The following is a 25,405-nucleotide window of genomic DNA, read 5'->3' on the forward strand; positions in this document are numbered from 1 at the left end:
CCAAAGTCGGCTTCCTTCTCAGCTGCATCTACGGCCAAGGAGCTTCGGGGAAAAGGAGACGGTCCTGGCCCAGAGTCAGTGGCAGGGCGGCCAGAGCCAATCTGTCCTGAAAAATCAGCTGAGGATGAGACAGCAATCTGCCGATGTCATCAGTGACATTTCACCTTGAGTACTGTTTATGTGGGGGACCACTGGACTCAGGCAATCAGTAAAAACGAGACAGTTTCTGCATGTCTTTAGTTAACAGTAAAACAGATCATGGCCATTCTCTGTTGCTCATACGCAAACTTGTCTACCCAGAGGTCAAGAAACAGGAGGGAAAAGAAGGCTCTCTCTGCACAGGGAAGCTCCTGTGCACAAGGGCCCTGCCCCCAGTATGCCACACACCAAAGAGATTGGGAACCAGGTTGAGAGGTGGGCCAGCAACTCAACCCCTTTCCACTTCAAACAAGTTCTCAAAAAGTAGTTCCCCAGGAAATGCAGTTACTAATGAAAACAGGCTAAAGGGAGAGAGGAAGCATCCCAAATATTCCTTCAGGGCAGTTCATCACACTGCAGTCCAGGTTTCGGAAACTCGGAATGAAGAGAGCTAGCTCGCTGGTCTGTGTGCGCGCTCTCTCTAACACACACACACAGAGCATCTATCAAATCTCAATACTTACACAGAGGGAACAAATGATTTCAGCAAGAACTTTTAGGCTATATGAAAAAGTTCTCTTTATAAGAAATAAAATAATAAATTGTATGAACCTTACCCGTCTCATAGCCACAAAATTTCAGGGGCACTTCTTCTCCCCTGTGGCATACATAGGAAAAGAAGGCCCAGAGAAACTTAGATTCTGGCCAAGGTCACTCAGGACCTGAGTTTCCTGCTCACAGAGCTCTTTGCACAGCCTTACGGGACACTGACCTCAAAAACTCTAAGGGTATGCGCCTGAGCCCAGACTGCATGAAATCTTAAGCTGTTACACTGGGGGGTGGGGGGGGGGGAGCACAACAGAACAGCTTCCGATTTGCCAGTTCTTGTTACCAGTGTACTTCACTCGATAGATGCGTTTAGTACCAGGTTGAGTGTAAACAGGATTCTCTCAAATTCTACTTTAAATTTCACAGGGAACCTGTTATCTGAAGGAGAACTAAACCTCAATATGGCCCCAAGATTCCCACGAATGCAGTTACCGAGAGTTTGGATTTGCTTCCTACAGCCGGTCCATGGTGCTATTACTGTTACTTTAGAGAAAAGACACTAATTCTCATGTATTTTTTTTCTGTACATATTTGCTATTTCTGCTATTGGCTGGAAAACACTGATGAGGACAAAAACTGATTTAAAAAAAGACTCCTCTTTAAAAAGAAAAGAATTACTAAAATTACCGAATCCTCAGTGATTTAAACGAGGGAAAAACTGTATTCTGTTATCTGGTCAGAATTCCAAGCTCACTGACTTATAAAACATAGGCTCTTGAAATTTTTCTACGAAGGAAAATTATAGGCAGGGTTCTGTTTTCTCAGTAATCTCTACTATAAAGTTGAACATGGCATTCTTCAAAGCAACAAATAAAATCTGAAATCAAGACATAATAAAATTATATGCAAGGATACAGCCTTAAAAAAAAGAACCCTGGTAAAAATCACATGAGAAATAACAACAGAGAACATGGAACGGAAAACGCGGTGCCACCCGCAGGCCTAGGCGAAGGGCGAGAGGCGCGCAGAGTCGGTGCCTGGTCGGAGCCACCGCCTGCAGTCCGGACGGACAGCCACGGCCGGTGAGGTGCCCGGCCTTGCCTGCGCCCCAGCTCACGCTGCCCTGCAATGAGGCGCGGGCCAGGCCCTCGCCCCTGTACCGCACCCGTCCGGTCTCCAGCACAGGAACGCGAGGATCTGCAATTCTGACACAGTTTTTGAAAATTCAGCTGATTTTTCAATCTGCTGTGCCCACGCCATTCTTTGCTCTGCCAGCCTTCCCACAGTGACATGGGTGGGTTTTTAAAACAATGGTCCGGTTTGGTCAATGTGCTCCTTACCACCAAGTCCTCCAGCCAACGACTAGGGTGACTGAAGGTGACAAACACGGTCCCAGCTCTGCTGCTTTGCCATCTCTTTCCCTGAAGCGGATCCTGCACGTGTCAGACAGATGAGTCCCTCAGGTTGGCCTAAAACTCGGAAAACCTCGTGACGGTGGGTCTGTATCGTGTTCACCTAGGGCGCTCAACAAAGCATCACGCCCAGCGTTAAGTGCTCAACGAGTACTTACTGATTAACCTGTTCAGTTGTTGGGCACCGTTATTCAGAAGGTCTAGAAATATCTACACAATTGCAGACTCTAGCCACCTTTTCCGACTGTGGTGCTTCTTGGCAAACTGCCATTTAGAATTGAATCTGCATGTGCCTGTGTAGCTACCCACATAGTATTTGAGCCTAATCTAATTACATTCTAGCTAGTGCCCCAGAAGGCCACCTAGCCACAATTTCTGAAAATGCACCTTATGCCTCAGTTCTCTCATCTGTAAGATGGGAAAACGCCACCGGACCTACGGGACAAACACCGCATCTTTGACTCTTCAAACAAAGAGGAGTCATTTCAAACGATTTCTAAAACACAGGCCGCACATTGTAATAGATGTTTCAAATCTGCAGCCTGATTTAGACATTTCCAAGGAAATACTTATTCTGCCTTTCTGCTTTTTCTCGTGGCATCTGTTGTCACTAGCAGCTAAGGAAGAGTAAAACCCAACGTCACTAACAGCAGACCCCAGGCCCCCAGCACTCGCTCCTGTGGGCCGGGAGTGGCGGAAAGAAGCACATGAAAAAGTCAACAAAACGAGGATGTGCGGGGCCGAGGAGAGACGCGGAGAAGACCGGGTTCGTGAAGGAGAAACAACAGTCCATCTTTCATCTCTCCTGGCTCCTACTGAAGGCAGACGGTGTACTTAATCTGCTGAGAGACCAGATTTAAGGCTTCCCTTTGGCATGGTCCACCCATGAATTATTAACATTTGCAGAAGCCAAAGCACATCCGCTCACAGTGCTCACAGAGGGTAATGACGATCAGCTAATACGAGATTATTAATCCCTCCGCTTCCTTCCCTCTGCCTCCTGTCCATCTTCATTCCCCTCTGGGGTCTGGCTGCTTTTCAGGCAGCGTGTTTGGAGCTATGGTCTTGGTGCCAGTCAATTCCTCCATGGTGAAAAAATAATCAATGGCCAATTATAAGTCATAAGTTTTTAATATACCTAAGTATTAAACATATATTTTATTGACCGCTGTGTCCTTCATGAAGCAAAGATAAAAACAAGGGTGGTAAAAAGTTCTTCATGGATTCAAACACCTAAATAATAAATATACTACTTTGTAGGCTGAGAGTTCAGGGTTGATGAATGGGAGGATCAAGATTAAGTGGGCAGACGGCTAGAAAAGCAAGGTTTTCCCACGTCAGCCTTCTGCTACTCCTTACCCAGTAGCTCTCAAACTGGAGGGCTCGTGAAAACAGATTTGGGGACCCCATCTCCAGAGAGCTGGATCTGGCAGGTTTAGGGAGAAGCCCGAGAATCTGCATTCCTAACAAGTTCTTAGGTGACGTTGAGGCTGGTCTGGACACCACACTTGGGAACAACTGAGAAAGGGCCTCTCTCCGGTGGCCGAAGGGATGGGGGCACGAGGAAGATGGGGAAGGAGACTAACAGCAGCTGGAGGTAGAAAGCTAATACAAGGACAGATGAGGTGTGCAGCTCCTCTCCTTCCTGAGCTCCCAAGGAAAAACCGAGGGGCCCGAAGGGGTCTGCGATGTGCCTGCTGCTCCCAAATATGCCTCAGTCCATAACCCCGCCCTCCCCCCAAATGCGCTGGTAAGGCGAACAGTTAACAAATGGTAAAGAACACATATGAAGGCCGGAGCTAGATGAATTTACAGATTCATTCTAAAACATGAGAAGCAAAATTAAATACCCTTGGTCATTTTCTTCCCCGTCATCCTCTCTACTTAGGATGTGGCTTTATGAACAATCAACCCTTTTGCTATGTCCTGTAACGGAAAACTCTCACACACTCAACAGCAAGCTGAGTCAGGCACCAAAGGCACAAAAGTAGAACAGAAGCAGAAGCTTTGAGCAAGGGCCAAAAACAAGGAAACGCAACTTCAGGGTGCCCATTAAAGAGGCAAACGTGAGCAGATTATGCAGAAAACACAAGTGAGGGGAGCACATAAGGAGAGAGGCCCACCTCTGGCGGCCCGCAAGGCCAGGCTCCCCCCACAGAGCCGCCTCTCCACTGGCCGGTACGGCCTTCCAGCTCGTCTGTGCTCGCTCTACACAGCAAGGCGGCCTCGGAGGGCACACGCTCCAGGCTGCAGGACTCGTGCCACAGCCGAGACTGCACAGCCAACACCTGACCACCTGACCGGAAAAAAGGAGGTCCGCTCATATGAGCAACGACTGCTCGGAGAGCCAGTCTAAAAGGCTGGGAAAGACAGGGAGGAAAGTGGGATGCAAAGGGCAGAAGGAAGAGTGAAAGGAGCAAAGGAGAAAAGACAGAAACAAAAATAAGGAGTGAGGACAGCCAGAAGAAAGGAATAAAACAGGAAAGGTGAAAACAGAAAGCATAAAACTGGCAAAACCAAAAACAAACAGAAAACCTCTCCCCCAATCTGCTCTAAAGCCTGAAGTTTCACGTATGACTTTGTTCTGCTTTGCTACTTTGCATGTGCTTGGTGGCGCAATGGCCTGCTCGGCATAAACCAGGCTGAAAGGCTCTCTGCGACAAACCTCGGGAAGTCCTGAGCGCCTTCGCATAAAGGGCGTCTGTCAACTACGTCAGCAGCAGCAGCGCACATCAGCACCGCTCTTTGTCCCAACGTGTATCTGAGATGGAAAAATGAGGTCTGTCCCCCTCAGGTTCCAGGATGACCCCTGTAAGGAGCACTTTCGTCCCTGCAACTGATTTCAGTCCCCAGAAAACCTTTCACATGGAAAGGAATAAACAGAAATATCGCTTCAAAGAAAACAGGTAAGAAAAGGTCTGAGAATAGAGAAAGGACCAAAACATCAAGAAACGTGACCAGTGGCAAAAGATCTTAATGTCTTTGCAAAAAAATCGTAATGTGGAATTCACCCAACCGGCCCACCCTTGATGCCTCCCGGAGCCAGTTCTGACAGTAAGGACGTATCATATCTGGGTTCAAGTTCCACCTTAGCAACTAATCTGTCCTGGCCTCAGCTCCTTACCCTTCTAGTAAAAAGATGGCAACACCCTTTCAGCCCATCCATCTCAACACCGTGGTGAGGAACCAGATGGGGATGGACACATGGACGGATTCCAATCATGCATCCCTCACACATCACATAAAATCTCTGGCTCGTTACTTACTTTCCCCTAAATCTTCCAAATTAGGACAAAGTCACAGAACTCTCTCAATGACCACTCTTCCAAACAGCCTGATGGGGTCAGTGGGATGATGTAAATGTAATGGCTGTGTGTGAATCTGCGTGTTTCAGACCCTTTCACGCAGAGGGAAGGACGCTGCACCATCACCGGGTGAAGGAGAGGGTCGTGCACCCACAGGCCTCGACCAATCCTGAACAGTTAAGGCCGAGGTTACAGTCTGTCTCTAACACATGCTCCATGGACCAACGCCTCACCTCCCCATTAAAGTAAGTCTGTTTCCCCTGTCACGTCACACAGATGTTCCCTGGTGTTGTGTACCTGGTCCACACAACTTGGACCAGGTCCACCCTGAATGATGGCTGCCCAGCAACTTCAAGGGTCAAGAGACCCGTCCAGAAAGCTCTGTGGAGCCATTTTCCAAGTTCTCTAACGTAAGCATGTCTGTTTGAGAATCAGGGAGATAACTGCCTTCTTCTACTGAAGCCATTCAGTTCTCATTCACTCCCAGAATGCCAAGTGCAAAGTCTCCCGTCATCCAGCCCCTCCACCCTCACTCAAGAGGGGCGACCCGCCCTCAACTCCACTGAAGAGGGGTCCTGGCTATGGAGGGAGAGGGTGGAAGTCTGCTCTGGACGCTGACTACTTCTCCTCCTCCCACTCCGGGCCCAGCTCCCTCCGAAAGCAGGGCGCTGAACCAGCCCCTCCATGGGACTCTAACCTCGACTTCGTGCTGGGAGAGTGGCATCGGATGCACACCGAGGACCAACTGTGCCCGGCTCTGGAACACCATCGCGACTTTTTGGTTCCCTGCCTGGTCTCCTCTGGGAAAGTCTGTTGTGTTAGTCTGCGGTTCTTTAGAAGAGCCCGCTGATCCTGAAGGTACCAATTTACATGACTTCGGGTATCAGCATGCTCCTGAGTGTCGATTCCTCACTTCTGTGCTGTCTCCCAGACCTGAGCAATTTCACTGTACAGAGAGATTCTTCCCTCCATCTGGAGCAAACACAAAGTTGAAGGTCTTGTCTGTGTCTTTAAAAGCCAAACACACATAATGCCCTTAGACAGCCAAATCATATTACAAGATGCAAGATTTCAACATTCCGGCATGCTGCCAGACCTTAATGGCCAGGGAGACGCTAAGTAAGGAAATGGGTCTGCATTAAACCTACAAATAAGTCAACAATCGATAGTTCAGGATCACAGTAAAAATTTTATGTGCCCTTTAAATTGCTTCTAGCATCATCCTTCCAACTCAAGCTCAGCTTCAGAAGCAAAACAAAACAAAGATGATCAAGCAAGAAGCCGAACACAACCTATTTCCAAAGCCCAAAGGCCTGGCATTTCAAAACTAAAGCTGCTCCAGGATTTCACAGAAGTCCTTTGCTGTGGACCCGTAGGGCAGCAAACCTGAGAAATAACCGGCTGAGCTGTGGACAGTAAATTAAACTGACAGCTCAGAAAGCATAAACCTGTGTCTGAGAAAAGCAAGCTCCTGGAGAAGACAAGCAGATGAAACGGCTTTGGCCTTCCTATAAAACTCGTGCCCCCAACCCCCCCAAACCAGCGGGGGTCTGCACCAAGGTTTGAAAAGCATGTTCCACTTTCTCCCCATTCAACATTATTTTATTACTAAGCCTATACAAATAAAAGCAATTCCCACCACATCCGGAGTGGGCTTTCTACTTTTTATTTTGCTCTAAATGAGCCCTCAATTATACTTCTATCTCATACCTCCCTCCTTCAAACAGATCCTGAAAAGTTCCTCCTTTACTAAAAGGCTCTTAGTCTATAAATGAAATTTATAACCCAGGGCGCTCAGGACACAGCACTGAACTCACACCAACAGAAGGGAGTTCGAGTCTGGCATACCAGCCTCTGAGGCCTTAGGTTTGTCGTCGTGAAAAGGGGGTGAACGGCGGTATCCACCCCAGGCGGTTACTGCAAGGAGTGAATGAGGAAGCCCAGAAAGTGCTTGGTACAGTGTCTGGACATATTAAATGTTCAGGAAATCTAGCTTTGCCTCCCCAGTTTTGGCTGGCTTAAACCAGAAGACAGGAATTCAAACTGGTCCTGGGTGCCGCATTTCACTGTCCCCGCAGGGAACACTTAACTAGACAAAAGAGGGGAAGGGGAGGGAAGGGAGGAAGGGAGCAAACACAGCCATTCAATCTGGCACTACTCACAGCCTGGAGGAGGGAAAGGTGGAGGGAAGGAGGGCGGGTCTGCGAGGGTTTGTTCCCAGCCTGCAGCAGATAAGGGCGAAAACTGGGGACGAGCATTTAGAAACTGTGATAGCAATCTGAGTAATTTTACACCAATTACATTTAATTTAAAAAACTATGTCTTGCGTTTTACATATCTTTCACTTCTTTTTTTCCTGGCTAATTCATTCTTACTCTATTTTATAAAAGTATCTCTCGGTTTGACATAAACTTGAAAGAAAAACACGGTGTGTTTAAGAAGTACGAATTCCGAAAGCAATGTCTGAGTGAGCACCACCCACCACCAAACTCCTCCACCGTGAAGACACCGGGCAGTTTGGGACCTCATCACACAGCCAAGCTCCACTGCAAACGGCCGGAGCCCTTCGAGGGTCCGCCAGGCCCTGCTCCTTTGGAGACTGGTCCTGCTGAGACAGAGCGACACGCACCCACAGTGCGCCCACCCACAGTGCGCCCACAGTGCAAGAGGCCTGATGGAGAGGACAGAGCACTCCCAGAGGACATCGCACCACTGCCTTCCAGTAACCGGAGCAAATCAAGCGCATTGCAACCCTCCCAGGCTGTTTCTACCTGTCCCTAGATAGTGCCAGCATTTACTGCTGACCTGCCCCTCCCCTTTGTTTCCAGACGAAACAGCCCAGTCCCGGCTTCGAAGGTATTTTCTAAGACAAGGGCCCTTTCTGTGCATTTCCTGGGAGCTGTGCCCCGCCCAGCATATCTGGCTCCAGTGCTTGAAGTGCTGCTGTTTTCTGCACGGCACAGCCAGGGCTTCGCTGTTGGGCTCTCAGCCCCACAGCCACTCCTCGGTGAAAAACGCGGACCTGCCCTTCCGTCCTCCAGGACAGTTAATGCGGCGTGTGCATCGCTAAGGATCATACAGACCATTAATGATGCAGACCAGGGGCGGCCAGGGACCTGAGCCTGGGGGACTGGCTCAGCCTCTTGATGTCTGCAGTGCCAGACGGAAGCCAGCACTTGTGAAACAGGAAAACGCTTAAGGAGAAAGCAACGTATACCAGGCCCGAGGGCTCTGCAGCCAGAGAAATTCTAGGCACAGGTCTTGTCCACAGAGGATGCCGCCCATTCTACCTCCCGGCCGCTTTTCCTGGTTCCCACCAAACCAACCAACCAGAAAGCGAAAGCCAGAGTCTGCCCCGCTGGAGCCCTTCCCTCGGTTCCTTCCCAGCACATGGAATTTCAGGGGCAGCGGTGGGACACCTGGGTCCCAAAGTGTTGTAGCTGAGGAGCCATGCTTTGCAGCCACCAGTGGAAGGAGCCACCCCAGAGACTGCAGGCCTGAAAAGCCTGGATCGAACGTTCCAAACCGGAGAGCGAGCACAGGGCGCCATGGCGAGAAGATCAGAGTGGCGCACGGGGTCCAGGGCTGCCATCTGGGAACCAGAGACTGATCTACAGCAGTGCATTCCACGGAGGTTTGGGCCCTTATTTAAATCGCAGCCCCTCCAGCATCAAACAGTTCTGCAGGTACAAAGACGTGCCCACTCCTGGATCCTGAAACCAAGCAATCTGCAGACACAAGACTGAAGGTGACGAGGGCCAAGCGGGCTGGGGCTCCGACAGAGGTGGGCAGGTTAACAGACACCTCGTGAGGGAGGGAGGATGACTCAGCTCCAGTTCAAAGGTACCAGAGCCTGGCCAATGTCTGAAGTGCTCTACTAAATTGTTAGGTAAATACTTTAGCCCTGGACTTCTCCCAGAAAACTCTTACTGAACCATTCCAAGTTCCTCAGGCTGGTAATCAACAGGCCCTTGCTCACTGCAGGGCATTAGGAACCTCTGGGAAGACAAGACGCCTTGTCGTTTCCTACTAAGTCGAATACTTTCAGCATCCACTTAGTTGCTTGTTGTGAGGGCCCTGCACTCAGAGTAAGAGTAAATGGACAAGCGAAGACCTGACATCTCATATCCTTGGTGCCCTTAAAAGCCGTTTCTCACTCCACAGGCAGTGCCTTTAACACCCATTTGATTTCCAGGGTTACGACTTTTAACTCCACTCGAAGGAGGCTCGCCTGCTGTCACTGCTGACTCTGCCGCCGGGCCACGTGCCGACTGTTCCCTGATGACAAACAGGAGAATTAAGCCATGTCGGTACTCGCCACGGCAGCCAGCACCACACCACCGCATACAAACACCGAACAGGGCGGCACGCGGACCTGCCTCTGCGGAGACCACTATTTTCTTCTTGCGAGCTCACTGGCTTTCACCAGTCCTGAGCTTCGCCCTGGGCCAAGACTTAATACTCAAGAGCAGCAAACGCATCTATAAGTAGGGGGTGTACGGACACTGCGGGTTCACACAAGAGACGGAGCTGGCACGGGGACGGCCTGCACAGGAGCACCGGGCGCAGCGGGACGCATCCTCCCCACCTGCACTGGGCTCTCACAGGCAAATGTGCCCGGTGCTCGTTCCGGAACGGGAGTCTCTGTGACAGAACCTGGACTGGGCAGAACTGGACTCACTTGCTAGTGAGCCCAAGAGCATTAGCTATAGGCTGTGTTCAGTCCAGAACAGGCAGCTGTTGTAAGCTGGGAAAGGGCGAGATTCAAATACCAGTTAAGGTCCTTAAAACCTCAAAAGGAAGGTACCACAAAGCTCCCTCGGGGGCCAGGAGAACAGAACAAAGGAGTTCGATAAACACACCCCTTCCCGAAGAACCTTCACACCACACACGCTATCTCTTTCCATGTGAAAACACTTCAAGAGCAAAGTCAGCCTCCGCGGTCCATCAAGTCAAAACTTCTCATAACTCGCTTGGCCCTGGTTTACGTGCAGAGAAGTCTGCTCAAGCAGCATCTGCAGCAGAAATGGGGAAGACAGGCAGGTCCTCCCCACTGAGACCACGTCTCAGAATTGTTACGAAAATGATCAGTGAGCAGACAGACGTTGACTCTTATGAATGACCCTCGTCTCTGCCCTAAATCCACCACAGCAGCTCTGACAAGACCTCTGCTTGGTCTACATGCTCGGCAGCTTCAGTCTCCATTCCCAGTCGGGGCACATGCCCGGGATGCAGACCAGGTCCTGAGTTGGAGGTATGCCCGAGGGGCAACCACACATTGATGTTTTTCTCCCTCACTTTCCCCTCTCTAAAAGTAAATAAATAAAATCTTTTAAAGCAGAAGGATTTCTTTTTCTTTTTGTTCACAAAGAACAGATTTCCACCTGGAAATTTAGACAGATTATAAAGACCTTCAGCATAGGATCTCTCTCTCTCTCTTTTTTTTTCTTAAAGAGCTAAATTTTCGCTTATCTAAGATTTGAGTTATTAGCTGCTAAATCAATTCCAACAACACATTCTAAATTTCTGTTTACTTTGTGGGGGAACATTCAGAAAGATTAGTTTTTTCTTACATAGTAAAGCCAACATACTAAATTTGGAAGTCGTGGGGAAGAGATCTGAAGACTCTTAAAGGAGGGGCATCTAAGGAAAGTCTTACAGCGCCAGGCTGCGGTCAGGGTTTTGGACATTTCAGGGGTCCTACTTGATGCTAAAAAAGGGTGGTAAGCAGAGGCCCCCCCAGAGAACAGAGAAAAGGAAAGGCCAGGCCGTCTGGTTGGCTGAAGTAGAAACACACACACGCATCAGCATCAGCTCTTCCTACCTTAGAAAAGTACCATGATTTCATCCTCCTGGTACTTATCCCAGTAACTAGGTATTTAATGCTTTTATAAAGCAGATGATTTCTAGCTGAAAAATGCTTCAACAGAAATCCTTCAAACACATTACCATCCTGGATTTAGGGTAGAGCCCTTATTAAAAAAAAAGGAGAGGTACAGTTGGCTGCCACGAGGGGAAACCTGTGAAGCTGGAGGCAGAGACGAGTTACGTGGCCCCAAACCAAGGAACGCCAGGAGCCACCCGTGGCCAGAAGAGGGATTTTCTCCCCAGCGCCTTCGGAGCGAGGATGGCGCTGCCAACACCTGCGTCTCCAACTCTGGCCTCCAGAACTCTAAGAGGTAAAGTTCTAACGTTTTAGGCCACTAACTTTGTGGTAAATTGCTGTGGCAGCCCCAAGAATCTAATGCAATAGTATTCTTATATTTTGGTCTAATGCCACTTGGAAATATGTGGGTTAATGCTGAGAAACTGCAGCTTCCATTTTTATGACCAACTCGGCTATTTCTGCACAGCCTCCTTAAAACATACATGTAATCTGATGAAAGAGCCCAGAATAGGACTGAACTGTGTAAATCTGTGCTTTATTGCTACAGAGCACACATTGTCCATGGTATATCAGGGCTGTTCAGATCTTAATAAAGCCATGCAATCTGCCCTCCGTATTTCTTCCCAAAGACAGAAGGGAGCACATGAGTCTCTGTGAGAAGACTCGAACTCACAAGCACCTTACGTCCCTTGGAACAGAACAGGACAATCGTTCTGGTGACACGTCCTATGAAGAGTTACTGCTCCTCACCTCTATTACACAAACAGGCGGTCCTTCTTTATGACGTTCTCCAAAACGTAAAATCAATAAACATATTTAAAAATTCTACCAGCATCAGCCATACAGATATTTAAGTGGTTTTTTAAAAAAATACGTGACCTTTGCTGGCCACAGCAATCTTTTAAAAATGTGTTCTCAGTGATACCAACATCACTGATTATGGTGAAGGAAACAGTAGCAACAAAAAGCTGTATTAATTTCAAGCTCCATTAGAAACAGAGTGGAATACAATCAGTGTTTACCCAACGGAAAAGGACTACCCATGTATCTGCAGATGTATATACGGGGAAATGCCTTTCCAGCTTCTCCGCAAACCATGAACGGCAGGGTCTGGGACAGCCCCTGTCCGGGGGCCCCATAGAATCTCCTTTTGTGAATGTATAAACCGACGTGACAAATTCTCGGACTGAGAGTGGACACAGGGGATTAGGGTGCACTCCCATCTCAAAACCACACTGGTTAGCAAACAGAAGTTCACACACAAAAATCCATCAGGTTTATGGTATGTGAATTATATCTCAATAAAGCTGTTAATATATACATGAGAGAAAATGTCCATCAAAAAGTACGTCTGGATTTTCTAAAAACAAAAAACCGGAAATTTCCAAGTAAACTCTTCTTGGATAACAGACACATTAGGAGAACGATTAAGAGGAAGGCGACTCCGCGCTGCGGGTGAGCGCTGGCTTCGCTCCTCTTGCCCCTGACCGCGGCACAGGAAGTCCGCAAGGACCCCACACCGTGGTGCATGCAGGAACCCCATAAGCCACACAGGACAGCCGAAAGCTTCCCGTCCCCACCGTAACTAGAGCCATCTCCGAGCAGGCCTGAGTCTCGGCCTTTGAAAGTGAAAACTACGCCGGGAAGAAGATGAGCTCAACGGAGGGCTGACTTCGAAACCAGTAGGTCTTCCCGTCAGACCCACGCTCTGTTCTCCACGAGCCCATCGCTCTCGGACTGACCATTCGCATTTCTGAAGCTATTCCAGAAAAGCCGGCTGAGAGGTGGAATTCTGAAATGGAAGCGTCCTTCCACTCGAAGTTCAAAGATTTCCCGGTGGTCGGGAGCAAAACTCTTCGCCATGCCCATTCCAAATCAAGAAACTCTAAGTGACCAAGCGTGCACTGCTCGAAAACATCGGATGGGCTGTTGAAGGGCAGTGATCACATGTCAGGCAGGAGGTCAGACTAAGTGATCGCCAGGACTCAGTGCATCCAGGAACCTGGCATCGCTGCTCAACGCCAAAACTGGAGCACGTCAGTGGGAGGTCACACAGGGCACCACTGAGCGTGGCCGAGTATCCCACGTGTGGGTTATAAACATGCCAGGGAAAACTTCAAAAAGCAGTTAGTTTAAAAAAAATAAAAACAAACAACTTCTCTGATATCCTAAACATCAAAACCCTCAAACAAACTGCCACCTTTCAGCAAGTGCTGTTTCCTTCTGTACTAGGGGTGCTCCCCAAAATATATGGTGATTACTCAAGTTACTTGAGCTCTATTCCATTTGCCCACTTCATCTTTGTTATAAGTATTTGTTTACAGAGCATCAAGCAGTAAAAATAGGATGGAAAGGGAGCAGCTAAAACTAAAATTTTCTTAAAAAGTTAAGTACATATGTCATTTTAAGATTACATGGAAATAAGGCATCTATAAGGTAACAGGCAGAATGTAATTTATTTAGTACATAAAGTTAAAAAAAAAAAACCCTCGACCTCCATTCTCTGGGAACATATCAACCACAGGAAAAATAATGGGTGTCTACAGTTAGTTCAACTTTCAATTTAAAGCACAGAGCTTTAGGTTTCTGAGCTGGGATAAATACAGAACTGTGGTCCTCAGAGCACTAATCCAAACCGAGCCCGACAGCAACACAATTAGCCTCTGCTTGTGCTAGGACGTGCCTTTGCAGCACCCGGGTCCTTCCGACCCAAAGGTGAATCAGTAATAAAAGTGGTGCCCTGCTGTCCCTCTAACACAAAGGCAGCGTTCCAACTCCGCAACAGTCCTGGCAGGCAAACATGCACACATGCACACACATCTATCAGTTTCTGATTAGGTTAGAATAGCAATCAATTGTGCCAGTCATGTGTTCGGTTACATGAGACTGGAGTGCTCTATTAGACAATTTCCTGGTGCTGCTAATGCAGCCAAATACTTCCTAGAAATCAATGAAAATGTTTTAGTAAACAGTACTCTAAGTTTTCCCAGCTCTTTGCCAACCAATGCAAGCGAGATGTAGAAATGTGGAAGACAAATAGTAGAATTATTTGAGATCTAGCAAAGAAAGCAGTAGAACCGTACAACTAATGTCTCTGTGCCTTGGATCAAACCCAAGGAAGAGAAGTCTGCTCTCACAGTTACAATAACCTAAAAGCACAGGTCGGCATGGCTTCCTTAAATTCAGCCCCGCGGAGCACTCTGAAAATAACCCAACATTCCCCACTCAACCTCCAGAGTGGAGCCTCCCATTCCCTTAACATCCGAGGAAGAGGAGAATTAACAAAGCAATCCAGAATCAGCTGCGCTCCACACACCGGGCAGCCCTTACCTGAATGTCCGTGTCCTTCACGGGCTCCAGGGGCTCGAAGGTGGTGGCCGCGCTCAGGCTCTCCAAGCGCTGGGAGATGTGGGAGATGTCGAGTCCCCGAGACCCAAGGAGAACCGACCTATGTGAGGATACAGGACAGGGAGAGAGGAGCAGGATTAAGACACCTAGCAAGCTTCATATAACACCAGAGAGTATTTTCTATCCAAAATTTCCTGTACACCGCCTAGACACTTTTATATGGTCATCTTATACCTTTCCATAAAGATGTACCACCTGAAGTAACAGACCCGACATCGCATCTGGCAGTGAGAGGAAGTTCTGATTGTGGCTGAATTAGAGTAAGAGATTTGTCAAGAACGACATGAGAGTATATCAATAAAACAACCGGCCAGACTGCTCCAAACACTTTCCAGGAAAGAAGATCATGAGACCGACGATATTCTCAATCCTCATTTCATAGATGAGGAACTGAGGTGCAGGGAGGTTAACCCAACTGATTTGAAATCTGGGAGACAGGAAAGAACAGACCCAGTCGAGCCCTGCCCTTAGCCACCCTCCTCTCTCTTTACGGCTTCTGTAAACCCAGGCAACAGTGACCCACGAAACTTCAGGAGCTTCAGAGTAGCCCGGTCCAAGCTGCATCCGTTAGCTGCGGAAGCCGAGGCCAGCGCTCCACGGCATCTCTTCAAACATCCATCAGGTGCCCCGTACTTCTAGTTCCCAGTCCAATAATACAGGAGGCTGCCACCTGACTAATACATGTTTTTGAAGAGAGACGGGAATAATAAATACAGTGAGCTTCATTTCTACCTATCTGAGGCAATGTAACAGTGGAAGAAGTTTTTTAAAAAAATCAGTCTCACTGATACACTTTCTGAGAGAAAGAAGCTCAGGGGATTTAGCTTGTTTAGACTGTTGGTTTTGGGTTATGATTTAGTATCTGACAATCCCGCTGACAGAATCTGTGCGCATTCTGAGTAGCTTGGAAGATGCTAGAGCACTGGGCAGCATTAGTAACCCTAAGATCTACGCATGTGGCACCTGAAACTTCCAATCCTGAGCAGAATGACCGGAGAAGAGAAAGGACCTGTCACGTTACTTCTGTCCTGCTGCAGAGACCGATGGCACGCACTCGGAGGGCTCCCGCTGTGGAACTCTGCCTCCTCCGTGTACACGTCGAATGTGATGCCGTCCTGGGGCCAGTTACCGTAGCAGACAGATGACCCTGCCTCTCCCTCCTAACAATCCTTACAGCTAACGCAGGCTCCCTGCCCCGGCTGCTCCATTAGAATCACCCAGGCACCTTTCCTCCCAAGGACTCCGACCGGTGCTGGGCGATGCCCTCGTAACCCCTCCTTCCCTTTTCACAACAGCTTTCCTGAGATATAATTCATATACCATACAACTCAGCCATTTAAAAAGCGTAATTCAGTAAGCTTTAGTGTATTCACAAGGTTGTACAACTATCACTGCAATCAATTTCAGAACATTTTCTTTACCCTGCAAAATTAAAGCCCTACCTATCAGCAGTCACTCCCCCCGCCCCCCAGCCTACCCAGTCCCTAGGCAAATGCCAATCTACTTTCTACCTGTGTAAATGTGCCTTTTCTGAACACGGCACATAAATGAAACGAGACGGCACATGCTCTTCGGTGACGGGCTTCTCTCAGTGAGCGTAAGGTCTTCCAGGTCCGTCCACACTGAATCGTGCCTCAGTGGTTCACTGTCTGTATTGCCAAACAGTGTTCCATGGTACGGATACGCCTCGTGTCATCTCCCAGGTCACCAGCTGAGGGACATTGGGTTGTTTCCACTTTTCGGCTCACGTGAATACTGCTAAACACGTGTGTGCACGTTTTTGTGCGGACAGTTGTCCTCATCCCTGTTGGGTACACACCCACGAGTGGAAATGCTGGGCTGGATGCAACTCTGTATCTAACCTTGGAGGAAACGCTACAGCACTTTATACCCCACCCACGGGGTATGAGAGTTTCCGCTTTTCCCAGCTTTTCCCATATTCTCGTTGACACGTTACTGCCTGTCCTTTTGATTACGGCTTTCCATGTGTGTTTGTGCGTGTGGGTGCATGTGCATGTGCGTGAAGTGGTATGTTACTGTGGTTTTGGTTCAAATTTCCCTGATGACTGGGACGCTGAGCATCTTTTCATTTGCTTCCTGGAAATGTATATAACTTCTTTGGAAAAATGTCTACTCTGATCTTTTGCTCACTTTTAAATTGGGCTTTTTATTTATTTTTGAGCTGTGAGAATTTTTTGTTACATATTCTGGATATAAGTACCTTCTCAGATGTAGAATTTGCAAATATTTTCTCCCATTCTGTGGGTTCTGCTCTCACTTTCTTGATGGAGTCCTTTAAAGCACACAAGTTTTTGTTTTGTTTTGTTTTAATTAGTACAGAGGTCTTTTATTCTTGCTTTGGTTTCACACCCGACCAGGCTGTCCCTAACCTAAGGTCAGGGAGATTTACAGTGCGCTTTCACCTAGAGTTTTAAACTTTCAGCCCTCACACTTAGGCCTGCGCTCCACTCTGAGTTCAGGTGTCTGACTTCATCCTCTGCGTGCAGACATCCAGCAGCAGGTGTCGAGAAGACACCAAACGGCCGTGGCTCCCTCGTTGGAAATGAGCTGATCACAGACACACGGGTTTGCCGCGGGACTCACAACTCTGTGCACCTCATCTGTGTGTCTGTCATCTGTGTGTCTGTCCCTACGCCAGCACCCTGGTCCTCACGGCTGCCTTTGTAGGAAGGTTTGGATTTGGAAGCATGAGTCCTCCAACTTTCTTCTGCTTTTTTAAGTGTTGTTGGAGCTACTCTAGGTCCCTTGCATTTCCATATGGATTTTAGGGTCAACTTGTCAATTTTTACAAAACAACACAGCAGGTGGACCTTTGACAGACACTACACGGAATCTACAGATGAACCGGGAGCATTAACGTGTTGATGGTTCTAGTCTTCTGCTCTGGGTGGCAGGCAGACAAGGGCGTATGAAGATGATGCACTAGGGAACTATCTGAATCAAATCTTAGAATGTCATTAACTAATGCTACCCCAATAAATTTGAGTTTAAAAAATTAAGTCTTCTGATTCAGGTACATGGGATGTCTTGCACCTGCTTTGTTAAATGAATGAGGGCACCATACGCTTTTCTCCAGCGTGCACTTTCACTAAACCTGACAGCACCTGCGGAGTCACTCCGCGGGCATGTGCTCTCGTCCCTTCCTGCTCCTGGGAAGTCCTCCACGACACAGACGTCCCCCATCGAGTCACCAGTCCGCTCCGGTGCATGTATGTTTCCAACACTTTCTGCTGTAAATAACGACCGTCCTCGTGCATACGTCATTTCCGACTTTTGGCTGTGCATCTTTGGGATGGATCCAGGAGTGGAGTGGCTGGATTGAAGGAAAATATGCCAAGTATGGCCACATTCTGTCTCACGGCCACTGTAATTGCATGTGACAGGCAGGCATGTCCCCAGTGCCCGGTGGTTTCAAGGTGTATCGGTGTTGAGGACCTTGGCAGTCAAGGGTGAGCTATCAGAATTGCCAGAAGAGAAAGATCACCTCAGTGGCTGGAGCAGAAACTGTGCAGAAGCCCCGGTGGGGGGCAGGGAGAGAGGACCGACAGCATGGGTCCCAGAAACCTCCAGCTTCTAAGGGTGGGAAAACCCAGAGGCCTCCCGCCCTCTGCCAGACCCCAATGTCGGTAAACCAAGCAGCTTCTCCTAAGCAAAGGCACAGAGGGGAATCAAACATTCCGGTCCCAGGAAAGTAAAAGAAAAGCTGTTCCGGTATCCGCGGGGAGCAGGAAAAACATCAGGGCGTCTGCACACAAGCTCCACCTGTCACTCACTGCCTGAAAATCTGAGACGCCTCACCTGTCCAAGCACCACTTCTCTGTTAAATGTGGACAGAACTCCCTGCCTCGCCCACCTCTCGGGCTTGTGAAGACCATCGGCCAGAAGAGTGCCCACGATGATCCTCTGAATCCTGAAAAGTGCCCGACAGACACGTGGGAGTCTCACTGACCAAGCTGGACTGGAATGCTGGCTTGGCCACTTGCTAGCTAACGTTCCTCAATTCTACAAGGGAGATAATAACACTTATTTCACAGGGTTATTTTAAGAAGAAATTATTATATAAGGCATGTAAAGTGTTTGGCACAGGCCTCACAAATAGTAAGTGCTTGAAAAGGTAGCTTAGTAGTATTAGCATGAGCAGAGTTATGATTCGCAGTGTGGCTTGGGGCAAATAAATGTGCATTTATTTGCTTTGCATGAATATGGAGAAGAGTGTGAAAGAACAAGCAATTAATGACACGGTGACCCTGGACTATAAAATGAGGGAGAAGGAGTGGTTGCTGGCTTTTCCCCTGGACACTTCTCACTTCTAGGTGGCTTGGCTTCTGGGCTTGAGTGGATTTGCCGCAAATCCAATGAGACCCCTCTGAGGGGAGAAGGGAGGTGCAACTGATGGGGGGGGGGCAGGGCGTCATGACTACCAAGGAGACTCTGTATCTCAACGTGCAAGGCGCACGTGGGTATCCAATTCATTCCATCATTTACACCAGGAGTCAGCGAACTTCTTCCCAAAGGCCGACAGTAACCACTCCAGGCCGTCCAGGCCCTACAGGCGCAGCTCAACACTCAGGTCCGTGGCTGCAGCAGCACAGACAGCGCACGAGGCGCGGCCGAGCTCCCACGCAGCTCCCGCAGGCTCATGGGCCACAGCTCGCGGACCCCCGGCAAACACCTTTACATAGGTGATGTGTACCCTTTTCCGCGTGCGAAGGAAATTGGACAATTTAAAAACATTAAACACACAGAAACAAAAAGCTGTCAAATCTATTCCCTAAAACGAAAAATCCAACAAAGTGTATTGAAACAAATGAATCCAGCACCAAACAATTCAATCTGAAACCTATAATCTACTTTTAATTAAAATCTTAAAGACAGAATTTTCTTTCAAAATTTGCCTCGTGGAAGAGAGAAATTCCCCACTCAGTCCTCTCCGCTCTCTTCACCCTGCACTGAAACACTCAGAGCACACTTCGCAGCTCTGCCCATGGAGAAGGTGGAAAAGTACTGTCGTCAGCCCCGGGGTTTATTTTGCCGCAAATGCCCCACCCTACACCCATTCTTTCAATATTCCAACTTCCTCCTCCCTCAAATAATAAATTTAAGGTGGAAAAAGATGAGAAAGAATGGAAATTTACAAGAAAGAGAGCATGACTGTTAACTGTTACCAAGAAAACATTTTCCCTTTTTGCTCTTAATAGGCTGTAAAGCTGATGCAATTAAATTATAACTATAGCAACTCAGCTGGCATCACGGTCCTTCGGCTCCAGCAGCATCCGTGCACCCGAGCACGGAGCCTGCAACTCAGACCGGCGGGATGGGGGGTTGCTGCAGGCAGCAGGGGCAGCAGTGAGGGGCTTGCAGGGAGGGCAAGGTGGCTGTAACGGGCGCTGGGGCGCTGGGGCGCTGGGTGGGCAGCGGCTGGCTGCATGTGCTCGCAAGGCTGCAGAGCTGACAACTCCTGCTGGGCTTCCTCTGACCTGCCTTTAACCAGCACCACCAGCACCAAAACTAACCGGGCCTGTCTTTACAAAGAAACTTCTGGGGAGACCCACAGAAGAATTTCTACAACACACTTACTGACTCAGAGGAGCAGCCAGAAGATTCAGCTTTCAAGATTAGCTGGAAGAAGAATGAAGCCTTTGTACTCACTCCTGGGACATTTGTTACATACCCAAAACAATGTACCCATGTCAATGTCAGCACGTCAGCCCTTCTCAAGTTCAATTCGGAACTGGACCATTGTCCACATCTCCCACACAGAATCTCAGTGACTTTCCAGACCCACCAAGGTCACGAATAACGGCACCCCTCCACCTTCCCGTGACCCTTCCATCCCTGCTGAGGGAGGGTGTGCTCTGGAGCTGGCCCTCTGGGCGTCAGGCCTGGCTCCCCGCTCACCAGCTGTGTGATCTGAGAACCACTCACCTTCTCTGAGCCCCAGCCGCTCAGCTGCAATAAGGGGACAACAACCTTAACACTGGCCGAGAGGCCGAGGCACAGTAAGTAATCAGTAAATCACACTTATGGAAAGCAGCAAGATTTTCCTCCTGCCTTCCAAAATTATAAGCTCCTTGAGGGCAAGGACCACGTCTAATGAATGGCTGGAGCCCTGGAGCGGGCCCAGACCTGGCACCAACAGCCCATCTCTGCCATGCGGCAGCCACCAGGTAGCCGGCGTCAGCGCTTCTGCAGCCGCACTCCCTGGCACTCACCCGCCTTCCCGTGCTGCACTCTCTGGTGGGTGTGGCACTGCCAAGGCCTCTGGGAGGCGGCCTATGGAGTCGCTGACAGTGAGCAGACCCCCACTCCTCACCTGGACGGCTTCTCGCCACTGACTGCACAGCAATTTCTCCCAAATGTTCTTAAAAACTGCCCATCACCCAGTGCTCTCTGGCACAGAGGTAACACGTACCTGCGTGGCCCACCGTGACTAACATACGCACAGGAGCCATCACAACCCCACAGTCAGTGACCTCAAGCGGGAACCACTGTCCCTGGTGTCTGCATGACAAACCTCTTCGCCCCCTCCCATCCTGGGCACCTTTGCTTGTGACAAGGGCTCACGGCGTGGTCAGACGGGCTGGACAGCCCGGGCAGGGAGCCCGAGCGGGGCTGCTGGCCTGTTTACACGAGGCTCTGAGTCCAAACCCAAGACGGGAAGGAAGAAACGCATCCTGCCTCCCCACCAGCACTCACGCCTTGACATCTGCTGTCTCCTGGGACGTGCGCGTGAGGGTGCGGGATCGCAGGCGCTCGCCCGCCTGCTGGATCTCCTGCAGGTTCCGCTCCACATGGGGAAGCTCCGAGACGCCCTCGGTCTCGGCGGCGAGCTGCTCGGCCTGCTGCAGGAGCTCGCCAAACCCCTCAGTGTCCATCGGAGGCTCGGGTCCTACAGCGGGGAGGAAAACGGGAATGACAGGCTTCAACCACCACCGGAACCCGTTACGAGCTTAACGAAACAACACGACGTTTTGTAGACAGACAAGGAGACAGCTCATCAACAAGGGGACGCCTCCTGAACAGAGCCTAAGAACGGGCCTGATGGAGAAAATGAGCCAGACGGTGGAGAAATAGATCATTTCCGTGCAGACTGACAGTCCCAAAATTGATTTCTGCCACCAGAACAAAATGCAAAGATACTAAGCCACAGACCAGGGCCCCTGCCTCGTCCCTGAGACTCGAGCTGACAAGGAAAATGGAGCCGAGACAGCAACCGGGAGGCTGTAAGGGCGACCACCCTCCACCTCCCATTTCTCCAGGTCTCAGTGATAAAACACCGCTGCCTGCAGGGCGCCGGGCAATTCATAAGGCCCTTATCTCAGGATCCTCCTGAGCAGATGGGGGAAGCAGCTCCAGTCCACGGAGTTCAGTTCTGTGCCCGGACTACGCTCCACTGCAAAGCAGCTGAACCAAGACCAGAAGACGACGGGTCTGGGGACGAACTCCATGTTATCCTCACCACCTGCTCCTGCACTAACGTGCAAGACAGTCTCTTCAAATTCATGTCCAAGTCTCCATGAACATGTCCTTTAGCTTACGAGGTACCTCAGAGCAGAGATCTGTGTCTGCTTGTTATGACGCGCAGATATTAGACTTAATTGTTAATGTAGCCACTACTTGTAGACATACGGCAGCTACTAATATAGTAATATACAGGGTCCGGCACAAATAACACCCCCTTTTTATTACATAAAAAATCTTTTGTTACAAAATCATAAGCATGCAATTCTGTAACATAATCCTATTACACTCAAGCACACCACATGGCATTTTAGATGAAGCGTTCAAATTGCTGTCCACCGTGTGCAAGGCATTCACACACCCGCCAACACACTCCATGGCGTCACTTCTGCCGGACCCGGTAAAGAGCAGCTGGCTTCTAGACCACGAACGCCAACAAGACACCGTGTCTCTCCACCGGTGGACCAAGAAAATCCCTATAAACAGAGCCGACACTCCACGGACGTTCCATATTTACAGATGTAGAAACACACACTGCCCTGTCCTTGTGTAAGCTTCTGGACCAAGACTGTTAACTCCTCCCACCATGTAAATCAAGAAGATAAACAGTATCACCACCATCATTAAAAAAAAATTTTACACTGCTATAAAGCTAACAAAATTACTTATTTAAAAATAACAAAACTCCTCACACAGCAGCTCTTGGTGATGATACTTCTCCACCGCACACGTCTCAGCGAGGACACGCTGGTTGGCGTTCTAAAGGCCATGGTCACCACCGTGAACCCACAGCAGGAGAACAAGAACTCGTTCAAGTGAACGTTAAAAAATGTTCACTTTAAAGGCAAGGCCACAGGGTTAAAACAAAAATAGCTTCTGCTGGAACACACTGGTGTTCTTTCTGAAGTGCTGAACTGATTGCAGTCTAAAGACAGTCATGTACACAGTAACTCTACCCAACGTTTCCAGTAATCATGGCCTTTTTCCCCTTTTGTTTTAACCCAAGAGAATCGGACTCTAACTGGCAAACCCCACCTCTGGGAGAAGGCCATGGCAGAAAGAGGAAGATATTCTCCAAGACAGAAAGAAGAGTGTTTTTACATAACGCTCCTGACTGACGGAGAGCATGCTTCTTCTCAGAAACCTACAAGGTCAATGACATTCTATTACCGGAAACTCGTCACTCACCACAAACAGGAAGCGGCCTCTTCCCCACGTTCTTTTTACTCTAAGACAAACTCAGAGAAAGTGCTCCATGTCTCACGTGACCTACCCACAAGAAGATTCAGTGATGGGTCTGTGTAGAACTAATAAAGGCAAACAACAGTCGTGATTTACTCTCACACAGTCCAATAAACAAGACTTGTGAAGTTATTTAAAGAACTATTTGACCAAAAATACAGCCTGCATCTCTAAACAACACCCTAAACTTAATGCCCTGAACTGCGAGTTAACCTTTGCCTACAGAACTGGCTCCTTGGCCTCCTCAGTGGGGAGACGACATTACTCAACTGCTTCGGCCCAAATCCTTGAAGGCAGACGTGACTCACACCCGCCCCCACATCCAACAGGCCAATGAAGCCTTCAAACCCACCTTCAAAATGTACCCCGAACCTGCCTCTGCCCGCCACCTCCGCCATGTGAGTCACTGTCACCTCTTCCCTGACCTGCTCTCCCCTCACTGCCCACAGTCTGTTCTCAAGCCGGGCCACATCCCTCCTCTGCTCAAACCTCTTACACAGAGTGAAGCTCCGCAGATGAGGCCCCACCTCCTCTGACCCCCCAGACTCATCTGGAGCCCTGTGCCCCTTCCTGGCCTTGGCTGCAGCCATGCTGGGCCCCCCCTGCATTCCCACCCTAGAGTCCCTGTACGCCCTGTCTCCTCTGCCTGGATCGCTCCTCTCAGACTCACTCAGGACAGTTCCCCATCTCTGTTTCAGCTAAGCTGTCACCTTGCCTTTGATGAGAACCTAGAACAAAACACTCAAGGATGCAACCTGCAAGCACCCCTGGTCCTCCCCCATCTCTCTTACTGTCTGTCACCTCTGCTGAACGCACCTGTGCAAGGACAAGGATTTGTCTGTCTGGTTCGCTGACGTTCCCCCAGCGCCAAGAACAGTGCCTGGCACACAGTAGGGAGTCATTTGTTGAATGAACAGGAGGAGTTCCGTTCCTCCACTTGTGGGTCTGTTCTTCTCAAAGCTTCCTGCACTCCCCTGCCAAATCAGCACCCACTGGCAAGCAAAGACCAGAGCAAAAACATTCCCTTCCAACTACCAACTGATGCTTAACATTTCTGAGGCTGCAGAGCAGAAGGCAGAGGCAGCACAAATGGCGTGATTTCAGATCACACTCGGTCCAGACTAGCGCTTCCCCTCTGTGTACCCAGGCAAAGCCCGGTGGAATTTCAGAACAGCCTGGTTTTTGGGTGAACGGAACTCCAAACCAAAGGATAAGTATATACACAGGAAGAAATTTGCTACGTAACTTCAGAGTCTAAAATAAACTTGTTCCACATCTCCAAAAAAAAAAAAAAAAAAAATATATATATATAGCCATATTTGAGAAACACTGATCTGTCCTGCATTATATATAAATCAACCAATGGAAGTTAAATTACAAAAAAGTTATTAAAGTTTTCAAATCTCTACTTCCACGTAGTCATCATACGATTTCACTAAAATGTTTTCATCTGTGGTTAATTTTTATCAATTTAAGGGCACTTTTTATCCCCTCTGCAAAATACATAACAAATAGCCATAAAATATAGGGGTTAAGCCAACCAAATTATCAATTTTGACCCAAGATGCTGTAAACTGATCACGAAAGTAACCTCACTAGCTCTGACCAATGGAAAAGAACTACGAGGGTGCGGGTGGGAGAGGGATGAAGTAAGTGTAAGCTTTATGCCGCAAAAATCTGCCCAGGACACACGCAGAGACTGGACACCAGCTGCACCGTGGGGAGCTCCGGAGGAGGGAGCCAGGAAGAAGCGGGCGAACTCGCGGAAGTGGGAGGGGAAGAGTCAATCAGCAAAACCGGGCTCCGAGCACTAGGAGTCCCCTCTGTCGGTGGTGACAGCTTGATGAGGGAGGCCTCTGAAACCACCCACGGGGACTTCGAGGCCGTCGCGGGGCACCTGGGGCCTGGGCAATGGTGCTCTCTGGCGCCACCTGGCGGGCGTCCTACTGAGCCTCCACACACCTCTTCCACCACCAGGGCAC

At 49.1% G+C, this 25,405-nt stretch overlaps 1 protein-coding gene across 2 annotated transcripts in view; it reads right to left on the reverse strand.

Moving 5' to 3' along the window:
- NUP93 (nucleoporin 93) overlaps positions 1–25,405 on the reverse strand; it is an 80,872-nt gene that overhangs the window by 49,154 nt on the left and 6,313 nt on the right. For both annotated transcript variants that reach the window (XM_053663193.1, XM_037141520.2), the window contains exons 2-3: positions 21,417–21,609; positions 14,622–14,739 (exon numbers count right to left, since the gene is read on the reverse strand). In XM_053663193.1, coding sequence (XP_053519168.1) covers positions 14,622–14,739; positions 21,417–21,595 — 297 coding nt within the window. In that variant the 5' untranslated portion in view covers positions 21,596–21,609. The remainder of the gene's footprint in view (positions 1–14,621; positions 14,740–21,416; positions 21,610–25,405) is intronic.

The sequence above is a fragment of the Artibeus jamaicensis genome, unplaced genomic scaffold (assembly GCF_021234435.1).
Source record: "Artibeus jamaicensis isolate MK-2021 breed Jamaican fruit bat unplaced genomic scaffold, CSHL_Jam_final contig_3152, whole genome shotgun sequence".
NCBI classification, from domain to species: Eukaryota; Metazoa; Chordata; class Mammalia; order Chiroptera; family Phyllostomidae; genus Artibeus; species Artibeus jamaicensis.